General features: G+C 32.4%; 1 protein-coding gene and 1 pseudogene across 2 annotated transcripts; both read right to left on the reverse strand.

Moving 5' to 3' along the window:
* Positions 1–5,916: 5,916 nt before the first annotated feature.
* LOC148569966 (uncharacterized) lies at positions 5,917–6,918 on the reverse strand (annotated as a pseudogene).
* Positions 6,919–8,444: 1,526 nt separating this feature from the next.
* Positions 8,445–14,281, reverse strand: LOC107632684 (uncharacterized). Of its 2 annotated transcripts, none has more exons than XM_088509698.1 (9): positions 14,176–14,281; positions 13,938–14,049; positions 12,033–12,091; positions 11,118–11,359; positions 10,815–11,027; positions 10,230–10,322; positions 9,992–10,093; positions 9,538–9,888; positions 8,445–8,525 (listed from the first exon to the last, which is right to left on the reverse strand). In XM_088509698.1, exons 7-9 carry the CDS (start codon positions 10,055–10,057, stop codon positions 8,445–8,447), a joined length of 498 nt encoding a protein of 165 aa, XP_088365824.1. In that variant the 5' UTR covers positions 10,058–10,093; positions 10,230–10,322; positions 10,815–11,027; positions 11,118–11,359; positions 12,033–12,091; positions 13,938–14,049; positions 14,176–14,281. The 2 variants fall into 2 exon arrangements, with proteins under 2 accessions (XP_088365824.1, XP_088365823.1); XM_088509697.1 differs by having other exon boundaries at positions 12,025–12,091.
* Between the last annotated feature and the right edge of the window lie 10,807 nt (positions 14,282–25,088).

Below are 25,088 nucleotides of genomic sequence, written 5' to 3' on the forward strand. Positions count from 1 at the left end.
TGAATTTGTGGTGAGGAAGGCTTGTGGGTTGCCTTGGAAAATACGTATAAATCGGCCAAGGTACGGTTTAGGTTTCGCGTATTTAATATATAATGTTCTGTGAAAACTTAGGCTAGACGACTATAGGATAGGTTGGAACGTAAAGGAATGATTAATGCTTAGTATCTTTGTGATGATTTATGATATGAGTTGTGTATTTGACTGGGTGACTGCCACTGATGATAATATTAAGATGTAAATTGATGAATTAATGATTAATGGATTGATGACATGAATGTATATGTTTAGGATAGGTGAATTATGATTTTGTTGATGTATTTCAGAGATTGATGCATGACATTGTTGATTTGAGATATGGTAAGACATGGCGATTGTTGTGGTGTTGAGGAAAATGTGTTGTGTTGGGAATTCATGGGTATGGTAAGTTAAATTGAAGTTGGGTTTTTAAGAAAGTAGACGTTTTGAAGTTTTGTGTAACTTTGGTTTTTGACCGAACTTCGGCGAGGCATAACTCGGCTTTCGGACCCCCAAATGATTTTAAACATATTTTATATGAAAATTGGGTTCGTGAAGTTTATGTCATTTAAAGAACGAAAGAAAAATATTTTAAAACGGAAAAGTTATGCGCATCGGAAGTTTGGGATTGAAAATGGAAATTCTGCAACTTTTTCAGGCTGAGTTAAAAATTTTCACAAAGCGTACACTCACGCGTACGTGTAGCCCACGCGTACGCGTGACCTGGGATTTGAGTACGCGACCACCTGCTCGCGACGCAACCAACCTTTTCGGGTTGGGATTCACGCGTACGCGAGCAGGGAGCTTGCATACGCGAGTAAGGGTTTTTCACGCCCACGCATACGCATGGCCCACGCGTACACGTGGCTCCTATTTTAGCAAAACTGGATTTTGTGTTTCTAAGCCTAATTTTAAATTTCTAAACATCTATTTTCATTCTCTTAGCCCTAAATTATAGTAGCAAGTCTAGTAATAAGATGGAGTTAGGAAATGGTGGTAACTTGGGGGGTGAAGTAAGATTTGAAATAATGAATTATATATGTATAAAAATGCAAAGATATGAGATGTATGTATGAGACCCTGGTTATAATGAATGAATGTAAAAGAATAATGATGATGAATTTTGAGAGTAAAAGGACATTGATGAGCAGATATTTTATACGCTTTTTGACATCATTTTCATATAGTTTTTAGTAGTTTTTGTTTAGTTTTTACTAAGTTATTATAGGTTTTAGTGCTAAATTCACATTTTTTTTATTCTACTATGAGTTTTTGTACAATTTCAGGTATTTTCTGGCTGAAATTGAGGAGCTGGAGCAGAAGTCTAATTCAGAGACAGAGAAAGCACTGCAGATGCTGTCTAGATCTGACATGCCTGCATTCGGAAAAGCTTTTCTGGAGTTACAGAAGTCCAAATGGAGCGTTCTTAATGGCTATGGAAAGCTGACTTCCACAACTTTTCAGAAATATATAATAGTTCATACTTTGCTTCGGATTAGAAGGCCCAAAACTGGCGTCCAACACCAGCTTCCTGCCCCCTTCTAGTCATCCAGCGCCCAAAGAGCAGAGACCAATGTACAAACGCCCAGAGAGGACCCCTGGCTGGCGTTCCATGCCCAAGGAGCCTTATAGCACGTAGATCTCATCAAAACTCAACCCAAACACTCACCAAGTGGCCTCCAGAAGTGGATTTTAGCACTAAATAGACTGTTTTACCCTTACTAGTCATTGTTTAGTATTTAAGGGATTTTATTCATGTTATTCGAACACTTTTACTTCATCTTTACCATCATACACGTTTTTACTTTCAGTATGAGTTTCTAAACCTTCTAGGTTGAGGGGAGGAGCCCTGTTGGGTCCTATGAATTGATAAAAGTATTACTATTTCTTCTCCGATCCGTGTTTGATCTGTTTCTAAGATGTATATCCGATCTTCATCATGGTGAATAGGATGATCTGACAAATTAACTTTGTTCATCACACTAAGACGAACGTGCCTGACAAACACCCGCGTCTACTTGGGTTTGTGTGAATACGTGATTGGAAAGCACGAGCCAACAGTTATGTTTATACATCTCTCAGACGGTTAATCTACGACTTCGTTAGGGACTTCTCGAGACACCAGTTCAGCCAATTTCTGGGGAGATTAGGGTCTCCGTGGTAGAGGCTAGAATCTAAAGAAGCAGCATTCTCTAATCCGGAAGATTTGACCTTGTCTGTGGCGCTTTGAGTAAGATCGCCAGGAGAATGACTTGCTAATGCTTCACTCTTCGTCAGATTGGATGACCACGGCCAATGGTGTTCAATCTGTAGCAAAGGAGATCAATGACCATGGCCCATGGCGTTGATCACATACAGCCTGCCATAGAAGAGATCACTCACAAGCAGAGAAGATAGTACTACCAGCATTAATTCAGAAAGACTAAGCAACTCTAACCCTTAACTGTTCTCCTTTCATAGTTTACACGACTTCTGAGTTCTAATTACTCTTTTTCTCTATTTCCATTACTGACTCTATTTGATATAAAGAGTAATTTATACAATATTAAAACACGTTAAATTTGACTCCTTCTGATCTACCTGACTAAGACCTGCAGGATAACCATAACTTGCTTCAAACCACAATCCTCGTGGGATCGACCCTGACTCGCTCAGGTATTTCTTGGACGACCCAGTGCACTTGCTAGTACAATAGTACGAAGGTATGGGATTCGTGCTACCAGACATAGAGACGATATTTGATGTGTTGGATGCGGGAAGGCAGTAGGGCGCTAATCCCTCGATCTTTTTCCCCGTATTCCTTGTGATTGTGTTTTGTGGGATGTGAGGAATGTGGTAGGGCACTAATCCCCCGACATATTCCCTCACATTCTTTCTCTCTCTGTCTGCAAGGTAGTAGGGCACAAATCCCTCGACCGGTATAGCACGGCCTCACTAGAGGAAGGTGGTAGGGTACTAATCCCCCAATTTATTACCCCTTAGTGTATGCCTCCAGGAGAAGGTGGTAGGACACTAATCCCCCGATGTTATGCCTCCTGGAGATGCGCAGTCGAGAGACGGTATCCGGGTTAGCTACCGGGTGTGTCGGATTCTGGCAGTTAACCGACACGTGAGCTCACGTCCAGTAGGATAGACATTCATCATATGCATTTGTATAATTTTGTTTGAGTGTACCTTGATTGGGACGGCCTAAATGATTATAATATGCTAATTGTTATACTTGCTATTTGTATTACTTGTATCCTACCTGTGTTTGTCATTGTCTGCTTGTTTGTCCTTGTACTTTCATCGGAGACGGAGGAAAGACGAAGAGATTTAGGGTTCTAGTTAGGTTTTTAGTTAGATTTAAGGAATTGGTTAAGTTTAGAAAGCCTTAGAGAACCACCCTGATTCATGGTTTCTGTTTTAGTTATTTAAGTTTTATAACCTGAGTGTCGGCATTCTAGGATTGTCTCTGGCATTCTCAAGACCTTATATCTTATGTGCGTGGCACCTTTACCATGCTAAGAACCTCCGGTTCTCATTCCATACTGTGTTGTTGTTTTTTAGATGCAAGTCGAGAGGCACCTCGGTAGGCATCTGGAGCTTCTGCAGCAAAGTATTTTCGTTTTGGGACTTACTTTTGATGTGTGTGCGCGCGCGCGCGTGTGTGCGTGCGTGTGCGCGTGCGTGCGTGCGCGTGCGTGCGTGTGCCCGTGCGCGTGCGTGTGCGTGTGTGTGTGGACTCTCCTCATATGTTTGTTTTTGCACCTCTTAGAGGTTTTATGGAGAACTAGGATTTTATGTATGTATTTTTGGGCTTCGGGCTATGTTTATATATATGTAAATATCCTCCGGCCAACCTTAATTTCGCAGGCTAAGTTGGGAGCTTGTTATTTTGTATTCTTGATCTTCTATTCCTATTTTTTTTTTAGTTATGCTTATGATCCTTAGCTTTTTTCGCACGCAAGTAATCTCGTTTTTCTGAGCGTTGCGCTTTTATTTTGTGATTTTTGTTTTACCTTTTTTTCAAAATTTCTCGTATACTATCTCCTTTTCAATACTATTATCTATATATTTTATTTTAGAAGTCGTAATACCACACCACATCTGTTTTATATCTTAAATGTAAAGCTTTGTGTGGTCGAATTACAAAGTTAGTTTCATCAATTTTTTTTAATTTTTTTTTTTGTGGTTGACCAATTTATTAATAACAAGTTTTTATTTTGAACCATATAGAGCTGATAATTAATTTTCGATTAATCAGGTCAAACTAACTGATTCCATTCGATTATCAAAATCATGATTATACATGTAAGTTAAATTAGTGTCGAAGCATCTTGCATATTACTTGTCAAAATAGTCCTTTAAGGAGCATTAAAACTTGTGTTGCTGTAAATATGCGCAAGATATTTATAAATATTAGTATTGCGTATATTTTGATTAGCAAATAGTTAATTACTTAATTAAGCTTAATTAAGGTTTTTTTAAAAAATAAAAAATAAATATTTATTAAAAATAATTTATAAATAAATTATTTTGTGTTTAATTTTTTAATTTTAAAAATATTTATTTTAAAAAAATAATATTTTTTTATTATAATAAAAATTATTTTTTTAACTTTTTTATAAATATTTAAATAAATTTTTAAAAAATTATAATTTAATTTTAAAAATTATATCAAACATACATTAATACTATAATTTTTTATAAATTAAAAATTAAAAAAAATTATTTATAGACTTATCTAAATTGATCCTAAATCTAATAGTATTATTAAATATATAAAATTTTACTCTTACGACAGCCTGATGGCCATGATTTTGTTTTAAGAAAAGGTAAATTATTAAAATTATCTCTGATTTTTTAAAACATTAACTAAAGTATCTTTATTTTTGGTAACAATAAAAAATTAAAAATATTTTTAAAATATAATAAAAACACTCAATATTAAGTATATATTAAAATTATAATTAGATACACATGTAAAACTATTTTATACTGATAATATATTAAAATTAAATTATATTTTCTCATAATAATATATTTTGACTATAATTTTATTTTGAGAATTATATCTTATATTTTATAAAAGTATAAGTACCTTTAATATATAATTAATAATTAATAATTTGTTTTTAAAAGAACTCATCATAAAAAATATGTAACAATTTTTTAACTAAAAGTATTAGTACGTTATAATTTTATAGAATATTATTATATTCCTTTTATGTAATTCTTAGGTCAAAAACAAAATTAATGAACAAAACTCTGTTTTTATTATTTATATATATATATAATATAAAAATAACAAAAAAAAAAAACAATTCAGTAGGAATGTAGCGAAAAAATAACAAAAAAAAATTATATAAAATTCAATCTCATATTAAAATTTTTAAGTTTGACAAGGTAGCGAAAATGGAGGTTTTACGTAAAATCGAAAAGATAATTAAAATTTGTAGAACGTAAAATCGTAAAACGGAACGTAAGATTTTACTAAATATACAAATTTATTAATATCAATTATAGGAATAATATAATATGAAAAAATTAAGTAATTTAAATAAAAATAAAAATTTAAATTTGACAAAAATATTATAAATAATAACATGATGATAAAATAAATCTAAAGTAGCATAAATATATAATAAAATGTAACATTTGTAAAGTTTAAAGATAAAAATATAAATTAGCCACAAGTCTAATATGCAACATCACAAACATAAAATAGATAACATAACATCATTCTAAAAAATTATAAAAACTAGAACAATTCATTAACATCATGATCATCATGTTCTCCAATATTTTGATTTTCATTAGGAAGAAAGTTGAAAAGCTCATTGAAAACATCATCATCAAGAAGAGAAATCTCCAAATCAATTAAAAGACTCTCATCTTTACCTCCATCTTCTTGAGGGGCTAAATATAATTATCATTTTGCGTGTCAAATTCTTTCAAATTTTTCATCATATTTTCATCTTCCAAAATCCATTCTTCATCTGAATCTAAGTCTTTAAGACTATAGTCAGCAGTATTTTTTGATGGCTTCTTCCTTACTAATCTTAAATTGGTCATCATAAAAACAACATCATTTATTATTGTGCTTGTCTTTAAACGATTTCTCCTTTTCGTGTGAACCTAATAATATCAAAATTTATTAGCATTTATTTAAAATAAATACATATGCTAATTAAAAAATAATAGAATTGAATAATTAACTAATTCTATAATTTTAGAAAATAAATTTCTAAATTAGTATCAAATTAAAAGTTTACCATCTCAAAAACACTCCAATTATGCTCACATCCCGATGAACTACAAGTCTACAAGTCAAGCTCAAGACACGGATAGCAAATTTTTGAAGTTTTGGATGTTCATTTCCATAAGAATCCCACCATTGTGAAGATGTTTTAGTTTTGGGAGCATTCTTGGCTACATCTCTATCAAAAAATTTAACCTTACCTTTGAAATTTTCAAGTTGACTATCAATAATTGTAATGAGTGCAGGTTCTTCCACAAGTATATCCAAACAATTATAAAAGTCCTTTCTTAACATCATACTCAACCTTAAAATTAGGACTATAATGAATTTGTGGATTCAAATAATAGCCTGCGACATGCAAAGGCTTAAAGAGTTGCTTGTCCCATCTTGCATCAATAATATCCCACAAAGGCTTATAACTAAAAAGATCATCGAAATAATGAATTAGACAATTACCTAATTAGTAAATAATTAAATGGTAATACTGAAAAAAATTTTACTTATTACTAGTTTTATTATCTTACTTCAACACTTTGAAAAGCATCTTTAATCTTTTTTTTAGCACGATCAATTTCAGAATACATGTATCCTGTAGCTGATTTTCCCTCTGAATCCACTATACGGAGCATGTGAAGAAGAGGATACACAACTAGTGCCATCTAGGTACCATGTTTTTCTAAATATTTAATTTTTTTAAATGCTCACTTCCCTTATAATTTCTTTATGTTCCATCTGCTCGACCAACGATCTTAGCGGGCGTTGCTCCTAACCTGAAACTGGTCGAGAAAAACTGAGAATTAGATGAGGAAGCCACCTCCAAGAAATCAAAGTCCAAAAGGGGTCAAGGTAAAGGACAATTGAGTGAGGCTACTTTGTCTTCAAAAAAACTGGGAGCTGTCGACATCCTCATAAAACCTAAGAAAGTACAAAAATCTGATTCAACTCCTCCTATTAAGGTACTTTTCACATTCTTCACCTTTGATAGTCAACTTAAATTGTGCATATTTAATGATCTATTTCTTCTTTTAGTCAAAATTTACCAAGCGTAGCTAGAAGTCTCAAGCTGAAACGCAAAGCTACTCCGAGCCAGGTGTTGACCCATCAGGTGTCGAAGTTGAAGTTACCCAACCTCTAAAGGTTATTGTCTCTCTGATTTTCTTAAGTCCAATTTAACCTACACCGTTGACTGTAACTTTCCAAGCTTCCACTGACTCTCCAATGGTAACTGTACTTGCCTTTTCCTCTCTTTTATTACTGTCATATTTTTGCTTTTATGAAACTTGGTTGTTCCGCACATCTTTAATTGTTTATCATGGGTAGCCAAGGTCTCAATTGCTTTGTTCAAGTTTTTATCAACAATATCGACCTTGGTAATTCGTTACAGTAGTAGTGCAAGATCATCGCTGCAATTGCTGAATCACAGCTGAAAAGGGTCTAAGATCTAATATAATATTTAAAATTTAATTTTAGAGATCATAATATAGTGCAATTAGAATCTATGACTACTTAAGTCACTACAAAAAAACAGAGTTAAAACGGCGGTTATTTTGGGGAATTATGGCGGTTAGAACCGCCATTATGGCCAAAACTGGCGCCTCCAAGAAATGCCATTATTCTGGGCGCCATTCTGGTTATTACGGCGGTTTTCAGAAAATTGCCGTAATAACCTGTGGATATTACGGCGGTTTTTTGATGGTTAAAACGGCAGTTTTTTATATTGTTTAAAATGGCGGCTGTAACCGCCGTTTTTACCAGGATGTTGTGACATCACTTCTGTTTAAAATGGCGGTTGGAAACCGCCATTTTTACCATTATAACCGCCATTTTTACCAGGTTATAATGGCATCTTTTGTGTTAAAATGGCAGTTTCTAGCCGCCGTTTTTACCAGGTTATAATGGCATCTTTTGTGTTTAAAATGGCAGTTTCTAGCCGCCGTTTTTACCAGGTTATAATATCATCTTTTGTGATATTTTCGAAACTTACTTAAAAATCTCGTAATAACCAGAAGGCATAATCATAAATCAAACATCATAAGATGATTTTTAATTCATACATAATCCAAAAGTCATAATCCAAGTCATAATTGAAATGTCATAATCCAAAAACAAAGTATCAAAGTAACATTTTTCAATAATACGTCTTAACATATAATTCTTAATATACGTCTTAACATATTAAGCATGGTCATGCTTCCTTGTTGCTTGCTCCAGAAGACCTACTTCCTAACTCTTTTGGTGATGGAATCTCACTCTCCTGATCCAATCCCTATAGCAAAAATATAATTATTATGAGCACAAGAAATGCAAGAAAAGGGCATATATTGATATACATTATAAGTCTGATTTAATTTATAAGAAAAGGCATATATAAAAGAACACACATTTGTCAAACTTTAGAGACTAAAAAAATATAGTATAAAGTAAAATTAAATCTTTTTTTTTTCAGTAACAGCACTCAGCACAACTTTAAAAACCTTTTTTGTACACATGACAACTTGAATAGTAAAAAAACAAGAAAGTTTTGTTCCAACTTATTGATTTCTGGTTTAGTTTTGATCCTTTAGATTTTCTCCATGCAGGGCACAGAAAAGGGATTCTTCATTGATGCCAAATTCAAATGCCAAATTCTTCATTTCTGGGTTTCCCATGCAAGAGATTAAGCCAAGTCTTGAATTTTCTTTGGTTGATGGGCTTGGAAGTAATGGTGGGCAAGTAGAGAATAATGATAATCATAATAATGGGAGGCTTCTGTTCCCTTTTGGAGAAATCAAGCATCACCATCATCATCATCTTTCAGCGGCAGTAATTAGTTATTGGTGTTGAACTTGACCAAAACAACAAACAACAAGCTGGGAACAATTCAACTGGGTATTGTGTATTGGACTGGTATTATTGGTGAAGGCTTATCATGGTAATTAGTTATTAATTAAGAAGAAAATTAATGATGACAATCATGCAATGCATTCATCTGATCTTCTTAATTATATATAATCTGCTTGAAATTGTTCAGAGAGAAGCTAACACAGTAGGATATATATGGTTATTATTACTTGCTCTTAATTTGTATACATTTTAGCTCTTGTTTAATTTGCTATTTCAACAATGTAAGGGTTTACTATTACTCTAGCATAAGCTAGCACTACTAATTATATCATAAGCAGCAACAAGAAACTATATCAATATTCAACATATTTGTATTCAACAAGAAACTATGAACCTAAGAAAAAAACTGACGGAGATAAAGCAAAGGAAAAAAAAGAGGATAATTGTATTTGTACCTGTGAGATTTGTTGAGTAGGGAACATTCCAGCCAATTGTATTGGAATTTTACCTCCTTCCTTAGAAGCTATATAGGAGACTAGCGCTTGCAATTGCGCTTTAACGGTATCCAACTCTTCTTGCACATTTGGACCACAAGTAGATGATGTGCCAGCATCATTTGAAGAACCTAAATTCATTTGACTAATCCTTGTAGTGTTGTTCTTGAAAGCAATTATTGGAACAGCTCCCATACCTAAACCTCGAACACGACCAGGGTGCTCTTTCCCAAAAACTACTCCAAGAGCATCAAGAGGAGAATTAACAGTTAATTCCATCGGTTGTTGGCTGCTATGTACTTCAATCTTCTCCTACATATATAAAAAGAAAGAGAAAGAATCAAAAATAGTATTATCTTATAAAAAAGAGAGAAAAAGAAATACAAACAAGTTACTTATTGCACTTTAGTCTTACCGCTATTTCTTTAGCCTTTTCATTAACATAACTTTCATCTATTTTCTTGTGAGTGATGTCCCACATTTGAACCCTATTAACTTCTTTTCCCGTCTCTTTCGTCTAAAATTTAAGAAAAGTAGAAAGACTTGATAAAAAAATAGCAGCCTACTAACTTAGATTAGATATCCAGAAAATTAAGAGATGATGCATGCATTATATTTGAGATAGATTAGATATGCATGCATTAATTGATTACCAATTCAGCCCTTCTTCTTGCAATTGATTTAGCACCTGAAGTATGAGGAATTATTTATTTTTGCCGAATTTTTTTATTCCTCTTACAAAGTTTCTGCAAGTTAAATTTGGACACAATTATTACATTAGTTTGTTTAGTTAATAATGGAAAACTGAAGTGAATACACACGAAAAACTATGATAACAACCACTCTTCAATTGCAGAGGACAACTAGCATATAATATAGACGAGTTTAGACCAGCTATTGGATGCATCATTCACTTCTGCATGTAAATTTATAGCAATATTCACTTCTGCATGTTAACCGCAAGAACCATCATCTTTCAAAACTGACTTAAATAGGGTAAAAATGTGCACTAACCACAGCAATTTAGGACTAAAATAAACAAAGACTGTACCACTATTTAAGACTGCCCCGCAGCCAATAGTTCAATTGTAAAAATAAAGATCAGAACCTCTAGAAACTCTAGAGACACCCAGAAATCAAAATCACTCTTCAACAACATTGACTAGTTCATATTCAATTATATATATTCCAAAGGCTGTAAAAAAGGACAACATTTAACTAGGAGAGTAATTACTTACCTGAGTTTCAGGCTTCAAACGATATTCTACGAATAAAGCCCATTGATCAGGAGCAATATCTTCTGGTGCATTATTTATGATCTCGGTTTTACTCAACCTTGGATCATAAAAATCATTCCAAAGCTTTATCCTATGTTCCCTCCATTTTTTGCCAAGCGATTGGAGCAAAAATCGTTTGGCCAAGTTATCACTCACTTTGAAGCAAAATCGAGCCTTCAATATTATAAAGAATATATATTAACCAGCAAATATAATTAAATAATTGCAAAGAAATAAGCTTTAGAGTTTGAGTAATCTTCTTACTAGGAAAAAAATATTCAATTGATTTTCAAAAAAGCTTGCTGGAATGTCTGACCACTTGTCAAAACTGATTGGAAATGCTACACAATCAGTGGCCAATTGTCCACAAACTCCTGCAAGGAGTCCAGCTGCTTCTCCTACTGCTGCATGATGTTTATCAAAATTGACAACTATGCGCAAACCTTCTGGCAAATTATGCACATCCTTCGCTAATAAATGAAGGCGTGTACTATCTTTGTATTCATCTAAAATAGACAAATGAGTATAAATAAATGAGTAAATGAGCGACTAAAGAATAAAATAAAATAAAATATAGCATGAACATATGCTACATAAATTCTAATTTATATTAAAAAATATCAAAATAATACACCGTATATAAACGAAGAGACAAAAGAAATAGATTGAAGATTGAAGATTCGCTCACCACTACTAACAAGTGGCGAATAAAGAACAAAAGAAAAGATTTTTTTTTCTTTAAAAAGAAGAGGGATAAAGAAAAGATAAAGCTAGAAATTCTTAAACAAAATAGAGACAGAGAGTAATAAGCTAATAACTAAAGGTAGAAAAAAAGTCATAAAACAGAGGGCAAAATAAATAGAATGCACTTTAAAATTGACTAGTTATTAAAATAAGTTAGTTTTTTCTTTTTTCTTTTTTTCTTTTTACAATATGTCATTTGAAAGCGTTCAAGTTGCAGTGAGTTATTAAAATCAGTTTGCAATTGAGCAACAGCAACAACTATAATCAATGTCAAATTTTGACTAGTTAATAAGCTCAAAAACTGCAACACAGATTAGATTTTTCATGTACCTAGTAAACTTATTTGTTTATTTGTGTAAGAAAAGTACATGAAATAGAGGAGATTATTTTTGATAAATTATGTGTAAGAACATAAGGAAAACATTACCTTTGTACCTTTATGAAAGTTTTAACATGTGTATCCTTTCCTCAATAGGCTGTATCAGTTCAGCAAACTGCAAAGTAGAGAAGGATCATATAAGGAAACTTCAAACCTAGAAGCAAAAGCAAAGCCTGAAGAGATGAGGGAAAGAGGCTCTTTTGTGAGTAAAATTCATACACCAAAAATTATAACTTGGTAATAAGGTGATCTTTCATCTTATAATTGAAATTACCAGTTAACAAGCTCCATTATACAATGTTTAAATCAATGAGCTCCTATACAATTTAATAGAGAAACTTTTGTAAAAAAAGTATAATTCCCAAATTTCAAAACTTAATTTCTCTACCAAAAAAATTTCAAGAGACAAAAAATTGAAGTACTTAACAGTTTAGTCAGTTGTAGCATGATACTCAGTTTCACTACTTTATATTTTGCACATTGACTACTGAAAATGAATATATTGTCTGGAATTTGAATTCAGACATACTCTTCTGATTAATCTGAGCAATCCAAAAATAATTTGACTCAGACACCAATAGTAAGCTACAAGAGTTCAGTGAGAGAAGATGACACTGAAAGAGGGGGAAAAAATAAAAATGAAAAAATCAAAGCCTAATTGTTTCTTTCTTGTTTTAGCACTCAAGTCTCAACTAATGAATGAACATGTCTTGGAGGCTCTTCAACCATGACCTTCTGCAACACAAACCATACCTGATTGAAATTGAAGACACAGCAGTGTGGAGCAGATAGAAAAAATTCACATTTTCAATAGAACTAAGAGGATAAAAAGAATCCAACTTGTAACAACTCAGCCGGTTCAAAAAAGTTAAATGTTACATAAACACATCCAAATCAAGAACTGGTTGAACTGTAATACTAAAAATTAGTAATCCACAGCATGATGGGACCTGGGTGGGCTACACAGCTTAAAACATAAAATTGAAGCTGCAATTATACTACTGGCAGGTACATGAAAAATCTAATTTGGACATTGACACAAATAAACAAATAAGTTCCAGCAACACAGTAACCCATCAGTATATGCAGCAACAAATTAGGATGACATTGATGTTCCAGCATATATTTAAACAGCTCTACTAACATTTAGATGCAAGGAAAGTCCAGAAACAATATGACAGGCACAATCAAGGAGCAGGAAATGATCATCAGAAATTACAATTTCATCAATTTTGGCCATAACCCAATTAAAAATCACAATGTTAACACATGATTAATCCAAAGAATCTAACCCGAAAAATTGACCCAAATCATAAAGGAGTTGAAGTTTAAAACCAACACAACAATGAGAAATCTACACAATACTCCACAATATCCCAAGAGAAATCACAATGAAACAAAAGAACATGACAATAATCAGGCACACGAAGTAAGAACCACTTAAATCAACCAGGAATAAACTTAGCACATAAACTATCCATCATCAGGAAAATAAGGAAAAAAACTTAAGAAGCATATTTACCAAATATCATAACCCTGACCAATAAGTTGCTCAGAAATTTCCCAAGCAGAATGCCAGGAACAAAGTATAGGAGCAGAGGAAACCAAAAACCAAATAAAGAAAAACTCCAGCCCCAACATCATTCAAGAAGAAGAGTTAATGATCTATTTTTTCAGGATAATCTCAAGCAATAAGAACGCAGAGCCCTACTTCACTAAGCTTATTCAGGATAATCTCAGGAAATAATTAACTAAAGTGATAGATATTATGAACAGAATCACAGAATAGAGCCCTACTTCACTAAGCTTATTCAGTCTGAACTCATTTATCAATTCACTATATTAAGAAATAGTAGGATGAATTAACTAGCAAAATCCAAAACAATAATAAGAGTGGCAGCAATTGAACCATTGACACATGCATCAAAGTAAATACATAAGGAAAGAGAAAGTGAAGTTACCGTCAATCCAAGATCTGATATCGTCGACTAGTTGAACACAAGACCCGATCGGCGTCAATCACCCCCACACCAACGTCAATGGAATACTTCAACACAAGCTCCAATCGTGGAGCTACAGAGAAACAAAAACCCCCAAAAACGAAGAAATCAGTAACTGGCGGAGAGGGAGAGGTACCTAGAGAACTTGAGAGGGAGCTGCAGAGAAACAAATTAGTAACTGGCGGAGAGGGAGAAGTACCTAGAGAAATCGTAACCGGTGGAGAGAGGAGAAGCCGAGAGGGAAGAACGGCGTTGTCGGAGATCGAGAGCGAAGGGAGAGAGAAGGAAGATCGAGAGCACCGTTATACTGTGTTTCGTTTAAGGCTAGGGTTGCAATTCTTTTGTTTTATATATGTGTGAAAACGGCGGTTCAAAACCACCATAATCACCCAGAACCGCCAGCAAACACAAAGTTAATTATGGCAGCAACCAAAAATGCCATAATAACCGGGTATTACGGCGGTTCTTTAAAACCGCCGTAATGTCAATGCCATTTTAAACTCTTTTTTTTGTAGTGAGTGCACAGGTTCAATTTTAGAGATTATTTAAAGGATTTAAAAATTAAATTAATTATCAGATACGCAAATAGAGTCTTATATTATTTACTTTATTCGAGTAATTTTTTATTCAAATTATATTCTTTCTTTTCATTTAATAAAATCTCTAATAAAAGAGTGAACTAATTATTTTAGATAAAATTGAATTTAAAAATAAAAATTTATTTTGGACAAAAAGAGTAATAAAATTTAATTTTATAATAATTAATCATATATCGTACTAAAGTAAAAAACTTTAATAATTTTTTATTTTATTGATCCTCCACTTGTTTATTTTTATCAAAAAATATATAAAAAGATGTGTTCATTCAAAATACATATATATGAGCAAATATAAGGTGAAGAGCACTTGAGTTAACTATCACTATGGCAGCAGCAACCACTTGTGGGATTACACTCCCAACGTTGAAAGTGATCAAGTATGATACATACAATTTGACAATGTCCAGTATCACATGATATATCTTTATTGCAATGATTCAACCTCCTATTGACACTGCTGCTTGCGTCTGCAATAATTAACAAAACTGATAGATTAATATAATATTTAAATATATTTTATATTCATTTAATTAAGTATAATCATTTATGTATTTGTATTTAATTGTTTAAATACTTAAAATAAAAAATTTTATAATATAATATCGTCACTTTTATAATTAAAAAGTTGCTTCCAAGTATTTTTACTCATTACAAAATGAATTATGAAAAAAAAGTAAGATAAATTTCGTTACCTGAAATAAAAAATAAAGCCACGAAAATAATGCAAAAGAAAAACTTTGACGCACTATTAGTAGCCATTTTGTCAAAATCAATTTGTGTTTTCTTGAAAGAATATGAATAATCGAGCATACTGATAAGTCTATTTATAGGCTTTTGGAAAAAAAATTAAACCCAATATGATATTGTTATTATAATGACAATAATAAATTGGATTTTATAAAGATAATTAAATGTCATTATCTCACATTATTACTGACAGATTTCTTACTTAATATATATAAAATAAAATTAAATAATTCTTATTTTTGAAAAAAATTTAATTTTTTTATTTTGATTTAAATATTTAGACTGCAATTTTTTTAATTAAACATATTATTTCTAAGAACAACTTATTAAATAAATTGGTTTAGTTAAAGAAGAAGAAGTATTACTCATATTATAATGATTCTTTTACAATTTTATTCTTAAATTTTATAAAACTAGTTGCTTTTACTATGGGCAAAATCTTGTGCTAAAAATTCTGTCTTAGTTTTTACAAATTCAATTATTTTGTACTGTAGATAAATTTTTCTGTCACTCTTATGGTTGATAGATCTTTTTGTTATCTACTCATAAATATTTTGTTGATTTGATTAATGTATTAAATTTTTTATCAAACAATTAAATCGATTGACCCTCTCTCTCTATCTCTCTCTCATATATATAATAAACCTAATATGAAATTTTTATTATGATGACAATAATAATTTGGGTCTTTATTTGCATATTCTTTTTACCTATTATTATAAAATAAAGTTTAAAAAATTGTTATCTTTGAAAAATTATAAATGTTTCTTTTTTTATTTAAATATTTAAATTTCAATATCTTTAATTAATATATTACTTCTAAAAATAACTAATTAAACAAATTGGCTTGACAATATATATGTATATATTATTGATCCACTACAAGAGAAATGGAATTTAGCAGTGGAAAATTGTCGGCGTTTTTCCAAAACGCTACAAATCGACTGAATTGCTGCGATTCTTGTTGCGTAATCAGGCTCTGTTTCAATTGATTTGATTTGGTGGCTGTTTTGGGCCCCAACCGCAGCAAATAACCTTAGGAAAGGGGCGGGGTTTGTTTCATTAAAATACCCCAACCAAAATATTTCGGCGTCATTAACCTTCACCCTTTTCGCGCGAACTCCAGCAGAGCAACGGCGCCAATCACTGGTCTCCTTCTCTCGCCGTCGTGACTCTTCCCTCCGCCAGTTCCAACCACTACGTCTGTGTCATCATTCTTCCTCGTCACTGGTCTCCTCCCTCCGCCGTGTAGCTTCTGCGCGCGAAGGTAAAGTGAAAGGGGTCGTCCAAGTCTTCTCCTTCCTCCGTGCACGTCCGTGACGTCGGCGGCGGCCGCCCCAACCATCCGTCCCGGTGTCGTCCTTGGCAGCCTTCCCCCTTGCCCTATTTCTCGAAGCGCCGGTAATTCGTTTTGTAGCAATTTAAAATAGCCGCTAATCCGTATAAAAATCGTTGCTAAATTCCATTTTTCTTGTAAATATCAGATGAATATAATTTATTATCTATCTATAAATTATTTATTATATATTATTAAAATCAATTTTTTTAATTAATAGCATAATTGACATGACATATTGAGGGTGCCTTTTAATTTATTTAATTTGATTGAAATAAATATAAAATTATTAAATATTTTGTTTGACCGCATTAACTATAATTAATCAATTATATTAATTATTTAATTTGACTGAAATAAATTAGTTTTATTTTAATTTGTATTAATTTTTTAGTCTTATGTATTTTGATTAATGATTTTTAAAAGTGTTTTAATTAATCATTTATTTGATTTGATTAAGATAAATATAAAATTATTTAATATTATATTTGCCCACATCAATTATAACTAATTACTTATTTGATTTGACTGAAATAAATGAATTAATATTTTTAAATTTGTATTAATTTTTTTGTTATATGTATTTTGATTAATGATTTATAAGAGTATTATAATTTTTACTTGACATATTTATAAGATCTTTTTATTTATTTAACTTATTTTACCAGGCTAAATAATTATAGTTAATTTATTTTATAAATTATTTAATTTAATTAATTTAAATATATATTATTTAATTCAATTCATTGTCATGTTAATGTAGAGTTATTGTTTACTAAAAATTTCTCTTTATTTTCTTCCTTTATATTAAACATTTTATTTTAAATTTTAGATTTTTATTATTTTTTATATTTCTTTTATTATTTTAATATCAAACCTAATATTTTTATTAATATTTTTTTGTAATTTATTGTCTAAGAGTTATATGTCCACCATCAATTATATGATCATAAATATTTTTTAATTTATTAATCAATATAATTTTATTCCTTTTTTTTTATTTTAGCTCTTTCTTTATTTCATAATTTATTCGTTGTAAAAAGCCATATATGCTAGAAGAGAATCTCTTTTTTTTTTTTTTCAGTAGTTGCTCTTCTTTTGATAAAACTTTTTTTTCTATGATGCATCATTTCTATTCTATGATTTTTCTATAAACTATAAAATATTATTATTCGTTATTCCACTCTATGTCTCTTCTCTTTCTTTTATTTTGTTCTTATTTATTTAAGCTTTTATAATTTTTATCTTAAATTTTATCATTTTTATGTCATACAAGTTAATTTATTATAACTCTTCATATGTTAAGTTTTTCAATGTTTAAATTATATTTCTTATGTGCTTAATTTTATTTCTGATTTGAAAAATTGAGTGATGAAATAACATCGACGAGGGTAGTTGTGTGTTTTTTTCTTTATCTTTTTAGCTTACCTCTCTTTTATAGAGATCATGAGTAATTATATACAATGGTGCTTATACATAAAGGATAAGTATAAATTGTATCATATTTTCTTTTAGTAAAAGTTTTATTATCTATCTTGAAATAGAAAAAAATATTGTACATTATTTTGGACCAATAAATTTGTCATCGTTGTAGGCAACTGTAATATTTTCAAAGAAAATATAATTATTAGATGGTTACGTTATTTATTCTAATATATTAGTTCTTTTAGTCAAATATTATCTTGAATTTGTGTTGATCTCAAATATTTTAACAAAAGATATTTAAAATGCTGTAATCCTTCTTAGTTAAAGAATGGATAAATTTATATGCTCATTACAATAGCTAACACCTTAGACTAAGATAAAGAAAAGAATTAAAAAAATAGATAAAAATTATCATTTTGGAAGAGTTTGAAGATAATGCACTTAAATATTGGATAAATTTTTATTGTGTTTGTTTCTATTATTTTACATTTCACTCTTTTTTTCGAGGATTTTTCAATATCATTTATTTGCTTCTTAGTATTTTAAAAAAGTATTTTGGTCTAATATATTTGTTTTTCGGTCTAATAATCACCTTTTGCAGAAAATAATACTAAATTAAACATAAGTTAATCTCAAACTAAAATGTTATGTTGATTAGTACAAGTATTATCATATTTAATTTAATTTATTTGCATATTAATATAATTGATTGAAAACGAATAATAAATAAAATTAGAAAATAATTAAAAAAATAAAATATTCGTAATTATTTTAAAATAGGTAATGAAATTGGAGTTGTTTTGAAGGAGACTGTAATGACATAATTCTAGGAGATAAATATCGATTTGTCAAAAATGGCAAGATCAAGGAGGGGCTATTTGAAAGGCCTGATGAGATCACTAAAGATCATCTTCGACTATTGCATATTAAGGCAAAAGTTGAAGGATTGATGATTAATCGCATCTTGATCGATGGAGGAGAAGCAATTAATTTGCTACCTGAAAGTATGCTCTTATTATTCCATAAAACAGTCAAAAATTTGATTAAGACAAATTTGGCTGTTATTGGATTCAATGGTAAGTCAACAACCACTCAAGGAATGATCTCCCTCAGGGTTAAAGTCGGAAGCATTGAACGACCAACAATGTTCATAGTAGTGCCTACCAAGGCAACCTTTAATATGCTTTTGAGAAGAGATTGGATCCATAGTGTAAGGACAATTCCCTCGACTTTGAATCAGAAGTTAGTGCTATGGAATGAAGATGGAAGAATCGAAGAAATTGAAGCTGATGATAGCCTCTGTTATGTCTAGCAAATAAATGTCAGCTTCAAAAAATATCATACTTGTGTCTGACCATTGGATGTTTATATGAGCACCTTTGACCCCACTCTTATCAAAGGTTGCTATGTAGGGGCTCGTGGTATGGAATTCATCCCTAAGGCCAAAGAGAACTTGGCCGTCATGTCCACTTGAATGGAGAGTGATGCATGATCATGTTATATTTTTCTATGTCTTTCATATAAAAGATTAATAAATAAAGTTTAATTATGGAATGTTTTGTGCTTAAGTCATATATTGCTTTGATCTCTTTGAATTGATTAATTTTGTAGAAAATGGTAGAAAAAGAAGCAAAAAGCACAAAACAAGCTCAAAAGAAGAAAAGAGAAGTTTTTGGACACGCTTTGAAGCTTGGATACACTTTGAAGAGTGTGGCCCATGACCCATGAAGCAGGAGTGAAGATGGCGTTGGCAATGCCAAGATACAAAGGCGTTGCCTTGGCCGGCGCCAACTACAAAGAAGAATTCAAAAGGATTTGCAACCTTGACCCCTCATACTCCATCAATGATAACTTGAGCTACAAAACTCCAAATGAAGTGATTCTAGTGGTATTGGAAAGTAGGAATCAAGATTTTTCTAACCATATATGACACTACATAATGGACACTAAATCTGAGGGACAAAACTTATTCCAAAAGTGCAAAGATGAACATAGCATCAACCTGTAGTAAGGCCAGCTGACCTCTTCACCTTGCATGGAGTATAACTTGAGATCTAGAGCTTCAAATGATGTGCTTCTAAAGGAATTGAAAAGGAGACATCCAAAGCTTTCCAACGATATATAATAGTATGGAGTTGACATTCATTTGGAGCTTCAGAAGCTGGCGTTGGCAACGCCAAAATACAAAGGCGTTGTTCACAATAACGCTAGCGACCCCTGGCAGCCTGACCTTGTCCTCTTCAAAGAATCATATTTGATTTACAGAGGTCCAAATGATGTTCTTCTAGTTGTGTTAGAAAGCTGACATTCAGAGCTTTCCAACGATGTATAATAGTGTATGGTGGGCACGAAATTGAAGCTCAAACAATAGGCATCTTTAAGCCCCATAAACACTCAACAAAGAAAACAAAGGCGTTGGCAACTTAATTGTGGTGTTAGCAACGCCTTCCTTTTCTCAACATGAAGATTGAAAATCAAGCATAAAGAAGGCGTTGGCAACTTGGTCCTAGGTGTTAGCAACGCCTTCCTTCCCTCAACAATGAAGGCGTTGGCAACTTAATCTTGGCCTTAGCAACGCCTTCCTTCTTTCAACATTAAAAGACAATGAAGGCGTTGGCAACTTGGCCCTGGGCATTAATAACGCCTTGCTTCCCTCAACAAAGAAGGAGATGGCAACTTGATTTTTGAGCTAGCAACACCTTCCTTCTCTTAACATCAAGGCCAAAGAGCAAGGCTTATGAAGGCATTGGCAACGCCAGGCTTATGAAGGCGTTATCCTCGATAACGTTCGTGATAAATAGAGTTAAAAATTTTGTATTCATGCATACGCACACCCTTTCATGCGTATGCACAATGAGAAATCAGGCAGGTATGCGTATGCGAGAGGCAGAGAGCGTATGCACAAAGGGGATTTGTTGCAATTGTGCGTAAGCATGAATGAGCATGCGTACGCACATGAACACTTTCTGGCAAAAATTATATGGCGTTGGCAACACTGAAAACTGAAGGCGTTGGTGCCAATAATGCCCAAGTGACCCCTGGAAGCCTCATCTTTGTTCAAATTCATTCCAAGTCCAATCAAACTTCAAAAAAGCAAGCCCACAAGTACCAATCAATCAAGACCACAAGAATCATCTATAATTAGTTAATTTTTATTTGATTATAATTTGTTTTGAATTTTATTTGAATTTGCAATTTAGGTTAGCTTATAAATAAGCCTTAGTTTCACACTTCAAGAAGAGGAAACTCTTGGCTGGAAACAGATTCCACTGGGAGGGGTCTTCGGACCTTCTCTTCTCACTCACATTTCTCTTCTCTTCTATTTTCTTTCATCACCCACTTTTGTAAATATTTTGTTATGAATTACTAACTCTTTTCATTGGGAGAGAGAGCTCCATTGCAATTTAATGGGTTGATTTATTTTCATTCTTCATCTTCAATTATTCTTTTATTGTTTCTTTAGAAAGAATCTTCGTTCTTCATCACAAGGGTTCAATTATCTTGAGAAAGAAATTGAATCTAACTTGGATTCTATGTGAGCCTCGAGAGAGGGAACATAGAATTGTGCTTGAAGTTCTTTCTCACAATGGTTATGAAATTGGGTTTGGAATTGGTACATGACATATAACCTTCCCAATACTTGACTCATGAAATTGTGTGGCCTATGAATCAGAAATTGAACTTCATCTCTTCTCACGACCAATTAGATCAAGAGATTGGCAATTGATCAAGTTAAGAGAAATCAAATCACCAAGAGATTAGGGTTTGATTACTTATGATTTGCCAAGATATCAATGATTGTATGATTGAAGAGATGAGAATTGTTGATCTTAAGAGAGCAATATCTCTTGATCCCAATTTTCTTTTATTTTTTTACTTCTAGTTGTTTACTTTCTTGTACTTTTCTTTCTTGCACTTTACTTTCCCATACTTTACATTTCCTTGCAATTTATTTTCCAGCACTTTATTTTCTTGCACTTTAAATTTATGTCATTTACATTTCTTGTTACTCATCACTCCAATATGAACTGTCTAACTAGAAGAATCAACTAACTATTGATTGCTTAATCCTTTAATCCTCGTGGGATTGACTTCACTCTAAGTGAATTTTATTACTTGATACGATCTAGTATACTTGCCGGTAGTTATGCAGAATTAATTTTTCCATATCAGAGAGCTAATGGTCTCGACTCTCAGCCTACATGGCCGAGAAGAAGAAGTGCATGAAAAAACGTGTAGACTGTATATATGACCTCAACCCCTTAGAGCTTGAAAGGTCCAATTTAATTTCTGAAGATTTTCATAATAAAAAGGTTGAAGTACAAGATTCTCTTGACGAAGTCGAGATTGATAAAAAAGAGCGAGTGACTTACATTAGTCGATGTCTAGATCTTGAATTCAAAAAAGACTTGATTGAGGTCTTGAAAAAATACCAAGATTATTTTGCTTGGTAGTATGAGGAGATGCCTGGTTTGCAAAGATCTTTAGTTGAACATAAGCTCCTTCTTATTGAAAATGTTCAACCAATTAAGCAAGTTCCTAGACGTTTTGCTCCGAAAATTATGATGAAGCTCAAGGAGGAAGCCAAATGTTTGTTCAAAGCTGGGTTCATTTCTACAGCTAGGTAAGTTTAATAGATTACTAATATTTTTCTTATTATTAAGAAAAATAGAAAGTTAAGAGTTTGTATTGATTTCAGGGATTTGAGTAAGGCTATACCAAAAGACGAGTATCACATGTCAATCGCAGAGATGTTGATTGACTCTGCCGCAGAAAGCGAACTTTTGAGCTTTATAGATGTCAAAGACAGCCTTTCGATGCCCTGGAACCATTGGCACTTATGAATGGTTAGTTATGCCATTTGGATTGAAAAATGCTGGAGCTACTTACTAGAGAGCGATGAACTCGATCTTCCATGACTTTATTAGTAAGTTTATGAAAATTCGTATCGATGATGTGGTAGTTAAATCAGAGCCGAATCAAGTTCATTTGTGTAATTTAGAGATGGCTTTTCAACGGATGAGATATTATTGACTTAAGATAAACCCATTAAAATGTGTTTTTGGTGTATCTGCAAAAAAAATTTCTGGGATTCATTGTGCAAAAAAAAGGAGTGGCCGTCGACACCAATAAATGCCAAGCTATTTTCGACTCGTCTTCTCCTCGAAATAAGAAAAAACTACAGTCTTTCTTACGTAAAGTAAATTTTTTTCGACGCTTCATTTCAAATTTATCTGAGAAAATGAAAACATTTACTCCTCAATTGAAATTGATGTAGGGAAAAGAATTCAGATGGGAGAAGGAGCACCAGAAGGCTTTTGACCAAAGAAAGCAATATTTAACTTCATCATCAAATAAAACTTCTTCGATTTCAAAGAATCCTTCCCAAATTTTCTCTTAAAACTTAATTGTTTCAAAGTATGGCACGATAGATTTTACTGAATCACGTGCTTCTTTTAAATTTTCAAATTTTGAAAGATGGTTATAAGAAGATAAAACAATTCGCGCATTTTTAAAATTCTTAACACATTTCTATTGGGCTTTAGTGGGCCTTTATTGATTCAAACCCTTTTATATTCCGCTGTCTTTATCATTGTTCATTATTCTCATTTTTCAGCCAACACTTCTAAAAAATTCTTCATCTTTTGCAAAAGTTTTTTCTCACATTTTCTTGTAAATCCTTCTTCATTTGAAAATTTTATTTTCATGGCTACTCAATTTGGTCTTCACTCTAGTAGTACTTTGGCCGTTACGGCTACCTCATCTTCATCCACTACTATAGATGTAACTACTACCACCAACATTTTTATTTCTACCTCTACTGCAGGAACAACCATGGCATTTGCCTCTTTCTCTACTGTTAGAGTTACTACTACTGCTCCAGGTGGAATCTCTGCTACTCCCGCTTCTTCATTCCAGGAGGGTGATGACGATGTTTACGTCATAGGTCCTCCATCTCTGGTGACCAGCATGTCACAATTTTATAATGATGATGGAACTTCAAGAGCTCCTAATCCAAATGTAGAAACCACCTGGGGTAGCCAGGTACTACTTTAATTTCAAGTCTCCAATGTCACATATTCAGTCCTAGGTCCACTTTCCACCTTAGAACAAGTTAAGTCGATTTCTTCTTCCTTTCCTTCTCCTCCTGAACACCTTCTTTACAAAAAATCAAGGCTAGTTAGTTTGTTAGTTAAGTCTTTAGAACCACACCTCCAAAACAGTCGAGCTCATCTTTTTTGACATAGCTGTTGAAACTTTCTTCAACTTACTAATTTTTATGGAAGTTTCTGGGTATAGTATTTGCTTTTCGACTTTCTACTTATGACCTTTTCTGCACTGCCCCTTTGCTTGGATTCGATCCTAATAAAAATTTCAACTCTAACTGGCTAATCTCCCGATGGAGAAGATGTTTGTTGGACAATCCCATATCCTAAAGATGTCTATGACATTAACTTCGACTCGACCTCTGTGTCGGGCATCATTCAAAATAACATGGGTTCTGAAGGCGACCCTGTTACAGATAGTGAACATGTGGCCTTCCCTCCTCTTGTGGCTCAATGCATTTGTCTTTTGTCCAAAATCAATCCAAATTCAAAAGAGTAAATACCTTTCTTTAGCATCATACTTCATCACAAAAAATACATCAACTTTTCCTTTCTTATTCTAGGTCAATTATATGAGACACTTTCTTATTCTAGTTATTCATTCCGATTGCATTTATTTGTGGCGGCGTATCCCCATTTTCATGGAATTTGGAGGATTTTTATATTCATTATAGAGGATCTTTATATTCATTATGCACCAAATACAAAATGACATTGTTTCAGAGTCTCCACCATTATAGTAATAGTGCAAGATCATCGCTTCAATTACTGAATCACAACTAAAAAGGGTCTAGAGTATAATATAATGCTTAAAATTCAATTTTAGAGACCATAATATAGTGCAATTAGAACCTATAAGTACTTTAGTACACAGGCTCAATTTTAGAGATTACTTTAA

This window comes from Arachis ipaensis, chromosome B3, assembly GCF_059453495.1.
Source record: "Arachis ipaensis isolate K30076 ecotype BB chromosome B3, ASM5945349v1, whole genome shotgun sequence".
Taxonomy (NCBI): Eukaryota; Viridiplantae; Streptophyta; class Magnoliopsida; order Fabales; family Fabaceae; genus Arachis; species Arachis ipaensis.